The following is an 11,932-nucleotide window of genomic DNA, read 5'->3' as shown; positions in this document are numbered from 1 at the left end:
AAATCTCACGATACATGGCCCCATTCATTCTTTCCTCTACACGGATCAGTCGTCCTGTTCCCTTTGCAGAAAAACAGCCCCAAAGCATGATGTTTCCACCCCCATGTTTCACAGTAGGTGTTCTTTGGATGCAACTCAGCATTCTTTCTCCTCCAAACACGTCTAGTTGAGTTTTTACCAACAAGTTCTATTTTGGTTTCATCTGACCATATGACATTCTCCCAATCCTCTTCTGGATCATCTAAATGCTCTCTAGCAAACTTCAGACGGGCCTGGACATGTACTGGCTTAAGCAGGGGGACACGTCTGGCACTGCAGGATTTGAGTCCCTGGCGGCGTAGTGTGTTACTGATGGTAGCCTTTGTCACTTTGGTCCCAGCTCTCTGCAGGTCATTGACGGTCCCCCCGTGTGGTTCTGGGATTTTTGCTCACCGTTCTTGTGATCATTTTGACCCCACGGGGTGAGATCTTGCGTGGAGCCCCAGATCGAGAGAGATTATCAGTGGTCTTGTATGTCTTCCATTTTCTAATAATTGCTCCCACAGTTGATTTCTTCACACCAAGCTGCTTACCTATTGCAGATTCAGTCTTCCCAGCCTGGTGCAGGTCTACAATTTTGTTTCTGGTGTCCTTTGACAGCTCTTTGCTCTTGGCCATAGTGGAGTTTGGAGTGTGACTGTTTGAGGTTGTGGACAGGTGTCTTTTATACTGATAACAAGTTCAAACAGGTGCCATTAATACAGTTAACAAGTGGAGGACAGAGGAGGCGCTTAAAGAAGAAGTTACAGGTCTGTGAGAGCCAGAAATCTTGTTTGTTTGTAGGTGACCAAATACTTATTTTACAGAGGAATTTACCAATTAATTCATTAAAAATCCTACAATGTGATTTCCTGGATTCTTTCCCCCCATTCTGTCTCTCATAGTTGAAGTGTACCTAGGATGAGAATTACAGGCCTCTCTCATCTTTTTCAGTGGGAGAACTTGCACAATCGGTGACTGACTAAATACTTTTTTGCCCCACTGTATATCAGTTTTGTACTCTGAAAAAAACATGTTTCTTAATACAACAGCCTGGTAATATATTGGTAATAATTAATACTAATGTTGTGGTTTAATTATTGTAATTATGGAGCAAATAAATGAAGGTAACAGCACGTGAAAATGTTATCTCAAGATATGTGTAGCAGGAGTGAACTGTACTTTCAAAGAGACGCGACAAACAATCGGTAATTAAAAGGGATTAAATAAGTCATAGGTAAATATCTGTATAAAAGGCTCCCAATTACATCGATATTACTGTTGTATTTGTTCTTTAAATGGTGTGATCTTCTATAAATCTTTTATTTATAAGACTTTAAATTAAACACCAAAGACCACAGGTAATGTCCTCGAAACACACATGGTGGTTTCAGTCCAAAAAACATACATTGTGGTGGGGAATGAAAAACAACACTCAAAATGATACCATCCTGTTTCCATTTGAATGTATCTTGGGTGAGGTGAACTTCATTAGAACTGCACACGTTTGACTTTATTGTGGACGAGTAAAAATGTGATCAGCAAATGATATTTCTTATCATTTAGTTTCAGAAATTGAGGTGATGGGACAGCAGCTGCAGTCTGCTGATCCTCTCTGACTGATGAGGTGTGACTGCTCTGTTTACCAGGGGTGGATTTGATAACTGTTCAACTTTCATACATCCTGGTCACATGATCACCGGACTGCATGAACACACGCACATTAGGTAAATAACTCTGCTACTGCTCTTGTTTTTACATTTCTCCATTTGTGCCGAAGGATTCATTTTAATTTCATTTTGAATATCAACTTGAGAAGAAAGCAGCATGTTATCCAAACATTGTCACTAAATCACTGGATAATCTGACTGGCAATGATAAGAAATGATAGCTACTGATAATGTGACAAGCACTATTACTGCTGCTGCGGGTATTTAGATCACTACTACTAATACTTCTGCTATAATGTACTACTATTACCATAACACTGCTGCAACCAGCACTACTTTTTCAATAGTATAATGTAAAATAAGCTATAAAATAATCACAAACAATACAACAAATGGTCATCAAATAATCATAAGTTAAATACATTTGAAATAAATGCTATTTCTACAAAAATGGCAACTAATATCTAATAATATAAAAATATAAGTCTAATAAAGTATGATATAAAAAGCTATACAAAATAATCAGAAACTATTATATTATTTTAAATAATAAAATAGTCATCTAATAAACAACAATAATAATAGTATTAATAATAATACATATTTAAGTGAACTACAATTGGAGAATCTTTTTACTTACTAGGAAGCAGGTAATCAAGTAAAAATGAATAAGTAGCTAGTCGTGATTTAGCCACATGCTTTACAACTCTGAACAAACAGCTCAGCACCAATGGCTGCCGGGCTGCCGCGCTGTAACTGTACTTCTGATCTGACTCTGACTCTGAGCCAGCACATGTGCACAGGATGTATCGGAGCGTCTCCAGCTGCTGCTACTGATGACTGAAGCTGACTACTGACTGCAGGAATGGATCCCACACTCAGGTACGAGACCAGCTCCAGCCCTTTGATTACTGCATCACTGAAATGTAGTCTTTTACTGATACTTTGCTAACTGCAACTGAAAAAGCCTGTGCGGTTTAGTTTCCAAAATCCACAAGAAACTAGAGAAAAAATACTTTAAAAAGTTCAAATATTGTACCCTCATAGGGTGTTGTTGGTGTTAACGTAACATGTCTTATATATCAGCACCACACAGAACTCTGAGGTTGGGTTACAAACAATAGCAAAGTCTTCTCCTCATTCAAAGACATTCAATGAAACCACTGTTAAAGCTGAGGCTCTGGAAAAAATGCAGGATTATTTGGCAAAACAATTAGTTTGTGGCTTCCAAATGCATCATCATCCAATATTGCACATCGGACAAACACAAGTGCACAAGGTAGATTACTTTGTGATCTAATGAATGCTAATTCAACTGTTTACCTGACAATTATCTGAGAGTCAAATGAATATCTCTATGGTAGCTTTTCAGAGTTGTAAAATCATCACTGAACAGCTGTGCAGTGTTTTGACATCTGATGGTTTAAACACAGACGTACGACTCAAACTGGGCTGTACTCGACTGGGACCTCTAGCAGCACTGCTACTCCGACCCTAAAGCACTGCTACTCTGACCCTAAACTTAGAGCTGTGCCTTTCATAGTCTTTACTGCTGAGGGCAAATGTTACACCTGCTGACAATCGTTATACCTTTCTTTATTTTAAAGGCTGCCATCACCAAAATGACAGCTAACTGTGGTCCAATATGCAAATTAACACAATCATATTATTTTTAATTGCAATGTCAACTTGTGCTTTAAACACATGGCAATATGCCCTCAAGGCTACCTGGGTTGAAAGAGTATCTGTAGAAAGCTGGACTCAAAATGAAACTACCATACCTTTTTGGTGCCTTGTGTGTTCAGTTCAATGGTTCATTTCGTTGAAAATAATAAATTTGAATTTTTTGCATTCAACAAATATGAAGTAGTATTTAAGCATGTAATTAAAGCAGCAGAAAGGCAAACTGAGTTAACTTTATTTACATGTTTTATCATAAGTGAAAAAGCACAATTACACAGCCCCATAGTAAAGTAAGGATTTTGCAACGAGGGTCAGCTAGTTGATGTCATTTTGAATATTTGTATTTGTCTTTAATCACGTATGGAGGGGATCTTTTAGAGGGATTCTGTTGACATTTTTCTGGTGAGCAACACCTGCTCATCGTGTGAATAATGGCTGTTGTCAGTTTGAGACTAAAATAATGAAGTGACTGTTAAGAAGAATGTCAGCTGTATGGGTGGGTCAACAAAACCCTCTCATCCCCCCCACAGTGTCAAGGATCATATAATATACATTAAGTAGTTTGAAGGAGTCGACCGTGCGTATGTTTGACAGATAACTGAACTCATCATGTTTAGATGAAACGAAAATAGCTGCTAATGTGCTGTTAAAAATGCTCAAATTAGTAATTAATGACAACCATTTGTTGTTATGTTATTGTATTTAGTGCAGTCGGATATGAGCATTGTTCTTATACAACGATACTCAACAGAATATTGGGAAATGGAGATTTTGCCTTTTTTTTGTGAATGTTTTTTTTCTATTCAAAGCATATTTGTAAAACTTGTTCTCTGACAGGAAGCATGTATTTGCCATTATATATTATGGATACAGTCCAGCTACAGTCTCAACTAGTGGTCGTCTACAGTAATGGTAATTAAGCTCTTTGGTGTCAAGGTCCTTAGTATTTGACACTCATTAAGGAACCCCCATTTGATAAGGTTTTGCTTCAGGGACCTCGATCAAAAAAGTTGTTGGTCGTTAGAGATTATTTATTATGTATTATTTATTATTTATAATAATAATAATACACTTTATTTGTATAGCACCTAAACAAAGCACAAAGCAGCCCAAAGTGCTTTACAAAAAACACAACAACAATATTAGAATAATATTCAAATGAATACAGAACAAGATAAAACATGTACAGTGATATGTTAAAATAAAACAATTTTAAAAAGAAAATTTAAAATAAAAGCAAAACAGACAATGATACTAGTGAGAATTAAAAGTAACCCAAATTAAAATCCGTATTAAAAAGACAGGTTTTTTTATTTGCTTTAAAACATTTCAATGAAGTTTGCTGTTCTATGCTACGATATGACTTAGGTCGATAAGATAACTTTATTCTTCCTGCAATACTTCATGCTTTTAGTTAAAGGGGCATTATTATGTTCATCTTCAGGTTCATATTTGTAATTTGTTCCTCTACTGTGACATGTCTCCATGCTTTAATGTTCAGGAAGCTCTTTATTTTTCTCATACTGCCTGTGCTGCCTCTCATCACCCTCTGTCTGAAACCAGAGCCCAGTCTGCTGTGATTGGTTGGCTGGCTCTGTGAACCTTAGGATTTTAGCCTTTGCAGACCATTTACATGCACAAAAACCTATATAACACAAAGGGAACACTTCTCATGAGAACAACTTCTCATGAGAACATCCTGGCAGGCAGCATTAGTAAACAGTAGTGTGCGATACTTTCTAAGGCATGTGAACAGCTTTTAAATTGTGCCGACCACAAACAAACACAACTCTTTAAAGATAATCAGCCACTGGAACCACAGAGAGGTAAACATGGGAAGAAGAAGTCAAAAAGAGCTGAACTGGACATTCAGGTTTAAGTGATACTTAAGACGGACTGGATCAAGTTAATGAGAAAGCAGGTGTGGAAAGAGAGCAGGCTTTTCCGTGAGGGCAAGTTGAAGGGAGTAACATCAATCTTTATTTGCAGTGCGGTCATATAAAATAATAGAGGCTTTCGTGTGAAGAACGGGTGGTAAAGACTGAGCAAAGTATGTTAACAAGAGAGCTGACAGGATAATTCTGTGCTGTAAATTAGCCAGGATCACATGCTGTATTATTCAGCCTCGTCCAGGACCATGACCATGTCTGAGCAGAGAGAGATGAGGAGGAAGTTAGATGTAAACTGAAGGACCGGGTGCCTCATAGTAGATACAAGGAGAACAAAGAAAACTTATTCTGACTATGACAGAATGGATTATCCAGAAAGTTCTACATCTCCGTGAGCAGTTTAACGGATTTGTTTTAGCATTGAGATTAAAGTCTAGTAGTTTCTTCTATGGTTTGTTTTTCCTGGTTGTATTTAATTTATGTTTTTTTGAGATATTTTTATATGATGCACATGACAAGTGTAATTTCATTTCAAGAAAAAATGGATTACATTTTTAGCAAGCATCACGCATTTTGTTTTTTGTAGCTCCTGCTATGTTAACAAAGATGCATTACTCTCATGGTACGAAGGGAGTTAGCTAATGATTTGAGTTTTCCCTCTGTCAATGTATAGACATCATACTAAATATTTGCGGTAAAAGTATGTTCTAGGTTCGAAACAGCTTTATTTATTCATTCAAGATTAAGATCTTTATCTCACATTGATTGTACATTTGCTAAATGTTAGCTGTTCAAATGTCGTGTGTGTGTGTGTGTGTGTGTGTGTGTGTGTGTGTGTGTGTGTGTGTGTGTGTGTGTGTGTGTGTGTGTGTGTGTGTGTGTGTGTGTGTGTGTGTGTGTGTGTGTGTGTGTGTGTGTGTGTGTGTGTGTGTGTTTGTGTGTGTGTGTGTGTGTGTGTGTGTGTGTGTGTGTGTGTGTGTGTGTGTGTGTGTGTGTGTGTGTGTGTGTGTGTGTGTGGCCTAGCATTACCATCCTTGTGGAGACCTAAATCTGTTTACATAGTCACGTGTGGGGACTGGCTTCCCTTATGGGGACAAAATGGAGGTCCCCATAAGGAGAATCATTAATTTTAGGGTGAAGACTTGGTTAGGTTAAGGGTTAGGGTTAGGCATGTGTTGGTTATGGTTAAGGTTAGGATAAGTCTCCAGGAAATGCATGTAAGTCAATGTAATGTCCCCTGAAGTAATGTATACATTGTATGTGCGTGTGTGCGTGTGCGTGTGTGCGTTTGTGTGTGTGTGTAGATCATTTGAAACAGAGAAGGTTGAAAATATGATTTGCCTGACTGAAATTCTTGTCTCTCTGCAAGCAGAAAGGCCCAGAAGATGTTTGGCATAAAAGGGAAAAAGAAGAAGAAAGAAAACAACACAGACCTGGTCATGGTAAACGTGGGAGCGTTGGGTAAGGCCTGAAAAACAAACACACACACACACAATCTCACATAATGTCTCGGTTGTTTTTACAGGGTATAATAGAGTCATTTTCCTGTCATATCACTCTGGGGAAGACTAACCCTTGTCAAACAGTCACATGTAAAGTTCCGGTGTAATAGAAGTGTGTGTGTGTGTGTGTGTGTGTGTGTGTGTGTGTGTGTGTGTGTGTGTGTGTGTGTGTGTGTGTGTGTGTGTGTGTGTGTGTGTGTGTGTGTGTGTGTGTGTGTGTGTGTGTGTGTGTGTGTGTGTGTGTGTGTGTGTGTGTGTGTGTGTGTGTGTAGAAGGAGAGTTGGCGGTGCCATCTGAATATTCTTCCCTGCTTGAGGGAGAAAACTCTGAAGACCAACCTGAAGGTTCCGCAGTCAGAACCAGAATAATACCAAACAATAAGAGGTATTTAATATTCACATTACATTACATTTAAACACAATGTGAGGGAGAAAGGGTTTTACGTGTATTTGAAATCTCTCCCAAAGCACTAAGCTGTATCGCCTCTTGATGCAATTGACTTACAGTAAAAGCAAGATGCCTTGGTAATGCTCAGACAGCACATCAGAATCTTTAAATACCTGCATGTGCAGTTTTTTTTTGTATGTTGATCAGTCTGAATGACACTCTACTGATTATGAGTAATTGTTAAAGGTAAATATTTCTGTATACCTCTTTTAATAACCAGTTAGAGAAACTGACGTGTGATACTTCCACAGGGCCAAACTGAAAACGCTCATCCAGAAGAGTGAAGGGAAACCGCAGAGCTTCCAGGTAAAAGCTTACAGAACACACCGTTTATTTAATTTAGATTGTGGAGTAGTAACATTACCAGTCATTAAAGAAAATATAGAAATAATAATAATTATCTCATTTGTTTCTTTTTGTAATCATATTCTGTGCGACTTTCAGGATATGCGTTGAAAATCATAGCAAGAAAATACATAAATTGTAGATAAAACTAAAATAACCAAATTAAAATATAACTTAAATAGATTTCCGCAAATTCACTGGGGAATGTGCTTTCTGATGAAAAAGACAGACGTTCTTTAATGAACCATGCATTGTAGAAAACAGAAGTACTGAACAAAAATATAAACGCAAAACTTTTGGTTTTGCTCCCATTTTTCATGAGATGAACTCAAAGATCTAAAATATTTTCTATATACACAAAATAACCATTTCTCAGTATCTGGTGTGAGGGGTAGGGGTAGGGTAATGTTGTTAATCGAGTGGCCTGTGTTCGTCGTCCATAACCTACGCCTGCCCATACCATAACCCCACCATCACCATGGGCCACTCGATTCACAACATTACCCTAACCCTAACCCTACCCCCAGATACTGACTGGTTTTCTGACCCCCCCAGACCCCCCCAGACCCCCCCAATAAAGCAAAAATGCACGTTTCAGAGTGGCCTTTTATTGTGGCCAGCCTAAGGCACACCTGTGCAATAATCATGCTGTCTAATCAGCATCTTGATATTCCACACCTGTGAGGTGGGATGGATTATCTCGGCAAAGGAGAAGTGCTCACTATCACAGATTTTTTCAGATTTGTGAACAATATTTGAGAGAAATGGTTATTTTGTGTATATAGAACATGTTTTAGATCTTTGAGTTCATCTCATGAAAAATGGGAGCAAAAACAAAAGTATTGCGTTTATATTTTTGTTCAGTGTAATTTCACTTAAAACTAATTATGGTTTTGATGCATATCGTAAAAAAATGAAAATAGAGTCATGTATGATGCACAAGTTGATGAAAGATATACAAATATGTAATATATAAAGAAAAAAGTGCACAAAATCACAATAAGAATACAAAGACAGTATGAGACACATGTAATATATTGAGTGCTTCTTGGGCCCAATAGGGAATAAGTCCTGACAAAATTCCTCTCACCTGTGCTGTGGTATGTAACATTTTGTCTTGCCTGTAGATTGCCATTAACATCACCGAGGCCCGGCAGCTGGTCGGAGAGAACATCGACCCCAGTGTGGTGATTGAAATCGGCGATGAGAAGAAACAGACTTCAGTCAAAGAGGGAACCAATGCTCCCTTTTACAATGAGGTAAAAGTGATTGGTGATTCTTTGGTGATTTTTAAGAGACCCTTATTTAAACCATCTGTATCTCTCTTCTTTCCACCAGTATTTCGTGTTTGACTTCTTTGCCCACAAAGAGATCTTCTTTGACAAAGTCATCAAGCTGACAGTGAGTAAAAAAAACCAGCAATTTAGCATTTCAAAGAGAAGATTTAGATGTTATGTCTAACACTATAAATGGTCAAATCAGAAAGCATGGATTCTTGTACAAATGTCAGATATTGAGGTCTTCTTTGTCAGTTATAATTAGGGCCGGGACTCGATTAAAAAAATTAATCTAATTAATTAGAGGCTTTGTAATTAATTAATCGAAATTAATCGCATTTTTAATCACATATAAATATTTGACCTAAGAACAGTGAGAAGCAATTTTTTTCACATGGATTTTAGTATACCATTAGGCGCATTCACACCGCAGTACTTTTCCCACAAAGGTTCATGAGAACTCTTTGAACCTGGGGGAAGATTAGGCAAATGAAGCCGCTGACGTCACTTATTCTTCTTCTGCTTTGGGTTTACTGGCAGGCCGCAAACCACTTCACGGCGTATACTGCCGCCCAAAGTCCCCGGCCGGAAGTCCCCGGAGTTGGGGACTGGCTTCAGTAGAAGCTGCTGGGACTCCCAGCAGCTTCTACTGAAGCCTTCCGAGTAAATCACCAGAACGCCGACACCTCCTCATCTCCACCGCTCCCATGTTTTATTTTGTGTTGCCATAAGTTAGTCTCTCTGCGTTTCTGCGCTGGGCTAATGCTAATAATGCTAATGCGAGGATAATAAAATGGCGGCTTCACAAAACTTTTTGGGAGTTTTACGGGGCGTGGTTTGCAATCCGCCCAGCCAATCAGAAATATAGGTCTTTTCTCACAAGAGAGCCGTACGAAAGTCCCTGCTCTCTAGTAGGGACTTTCGTGGGGGTAAAAAGGTTCTCATGAATTAATTTTAGTACCGGCTCTTTTTGGTGTGAACGCGATAAAAGAGGCTAACGTCCACGCTAGCTTCCACGCTAGCTGCTATATGTTTTGCATTGAGGTGATACTTGAGGCTTGATGTGCTGCGGTGATATGCAAATTCCTTTTTGCATAATTTGCACACAACCGTGCTCTTATCGACGCTTCCATCCGTCCGTTTTTTAAAACAACATTTCCCACTGTTGTTCACTGTGGTTTGTTGTTGTCTGAAGTCATGAACGTTAGTTGGTGCTCCAGTATAATCGGTACGCCTGAAACTCATCCAGTGAGAAACGTTCCGCGGTGCAAAAATAAGTGCGATTAAAATGCGTTAATTTTTTTAACGCGTTAATTTTTGTGTAATTAATTAATCTTAATTAACGCGTTAAAGTCCCAGCCCTAGTTATAATATTTAAAATTAAAATGATTTACATAATAGGGAGGCGTGTGGTGCAGTGGGTTGTGCGTTGGTGTTCGGATCAGGGGGTCACAGGTTCAAACCCCACTGCAGTCAGCGAGTGTCTCAGTCTCAATCTCGAGTAAAGCTGCTCCAGAGCCACTATTTCAAGCATACTACGTCATCGAGTGCCCTGTTCCAATGTCCAGCATACTTGGAATTCTACCGAGCCCGGCGTACTTCGTTTGGAGACATTTCGAGGCTGCACATGTGTAGACTCCGGTCTTAAAATCCCCACAATGCTTTGCGCACAGACCAATTTCCCCAAATCTGTGGCGGAAAATGTAAGGTGGGACCTCTCATATGAAGCACACCTGCAAGCCTGTTCCACTCTTTGTTTTCCGAATGCCAGGAAGTATTCTTGCCTAGCTTCTGAAGCAAGTGACTCGGAAGACATGTGCCACCAAGCAAGCGTACTCGACATTGAGAAACACCCAGCATGTTGTTGTGTCCCCAAGACACTTCACCCCAAATTGCTCCTGTGGGGATTGCCCACCGTATCGAGTATGTAAATCGCTTGGGATAAAAGCGTCTAACAAGTGACATGTAATGTAATGTAATAATTGTTAATGTGTCATCTCATTTCTAGTTGCTTCTGGTCTGAGATGCCATGTTTTAAAGGTTCATCTTGTTCTTCTCCTTTTTAAAGTGACATCAGTTTTAAGCTCTGTCTGTTCTCTTTGTGTGTCACTCTTTCCAGGTGATGCACTCTAAAATGCTGAGGAGTTTCTGCATTGGGTCCTTTAAGCTGGATGCGTGGACAGTCTACAAACAGCCAGGTAGATCACCACATGTTTCTTAGCGTAGAGAAGAGGAGCTTCATAGTGTGTTTGGAGTTATTTGTGACTTTTCCACACAGAGGTCAACTGTCTCTTTCCTGCTCCCTCAGGTCACCAGTTCATCAATAAATGGGCAATGCTGACCAATCCTGTTGACATTAGCACTGGCGTCAAAGGATATGTCAAGTGTGACATCAGTGTCTCAGCGAAGGGAGACAACATGCAGCCGGGACCGAAAGCAAGTGATGCTGACGAGCAGATAGACAAGTATATCACACTTATTTGTATTAGCCACCACAGCAATGCTTGCCTTGTTTAAATATTGGAACTGTTCTATCTTTTAGAAAACATTTGAATAATCATAACTCTTTACCCAGAGGTGGGAATTAGTGTAGTACAAAAACTTCGTCACTGTACATGTTTCTGGTATCAGTATTTTACTCCACTACTTATTTTTCTGATTACTTTTTACTTTTACTTCTTACATTTTCAACCCAAATACCTGTACTTTCTACTTCTTACATTTTCAAAACAGGCTGGTTACTTTAGTCTGAATGTGTGTTTGGTGGCGTGATCATTATTCTTTAGTCATTGCGTGCCTATTGATTTGAACACGATCTGTGTATCCATCATTTCCTGGTCTTCTCTAAAGAAGAGGGACCAATGAAAACGTTGTCATGTTGCCGTTGTTCAGCATGGAAACATTTATTAGCTAACAATTACATTATTGTTCTATTAATATAAAGGGAGGTCAGGTACTCTTTAAAGCAGCTGCTAGTTATGGGTACTTTTAACTGAAGTACATTTCAAAGCCTCTTTACTTTTACTTGAGAAAATAAGTTAAGGCAGTACTTTTACTTTCACCAGAGTATTTTTAAACACGAGTATCTGTACTTCTACTCG

At 39.0% G+C, this 11,932-nt stretch overlaps 1 protein-coding gene across 1 annotated transcript in view; it reads left to right on the top strand.

The window, feature by feature from the left end:
- Positions 1-2,279: 2,279 nt before the first annotated feature.
- The window catches only part of fer1l6 (fer-1 like family member 6), a 46,876-nt gene continuing 37,223 nt past the window's right edge, over positions 2,280-11,932 (top strand). The window contains 8 exon segments of the mRNA XM_034213723.1: positions 2,280-2,570; positions 6,633-6,721; positions 7,035-7,146; positions 7,461-7,515; positions 8,682-8,813; positions 8,893-8,955; positions 10,951-11,029; positions 11,140-11,296. Of these exon segments, the coding sequence (XP_034069614.1) occupies positions 2,554-2,570; positions 6,633-6,721; positions 7,035-7,146; positions 7,461-7,515; positions 8,682-8,813; positions 8,893-8,955; positions 10,951-11,029; positions 11,140-11,296 (704 nt within the window). The 5' untranslated portion in view covers positions 2,280-2,553.

Source organism: Gymnodraco acuticeps, unplaced genomic scaffold (assembly GCF_902827175.1).
Source record: "Gymnodraco acuticeps unplaced genomic scaffold, fGymAcu1.1, whole genome shotgun sequence".
In the NCBI taxonomy this organism is placed as follows: domain Eukaryota; kingdom Metazoa; phylum Chordata; class Actinopteri; order Perciformes; family Bathydraconidae; genus Gymnodraco; species Gymnodraco acuticeps.
This window is presented reverse-complemented; position numbering and strand designations above follow the sequence as displayed.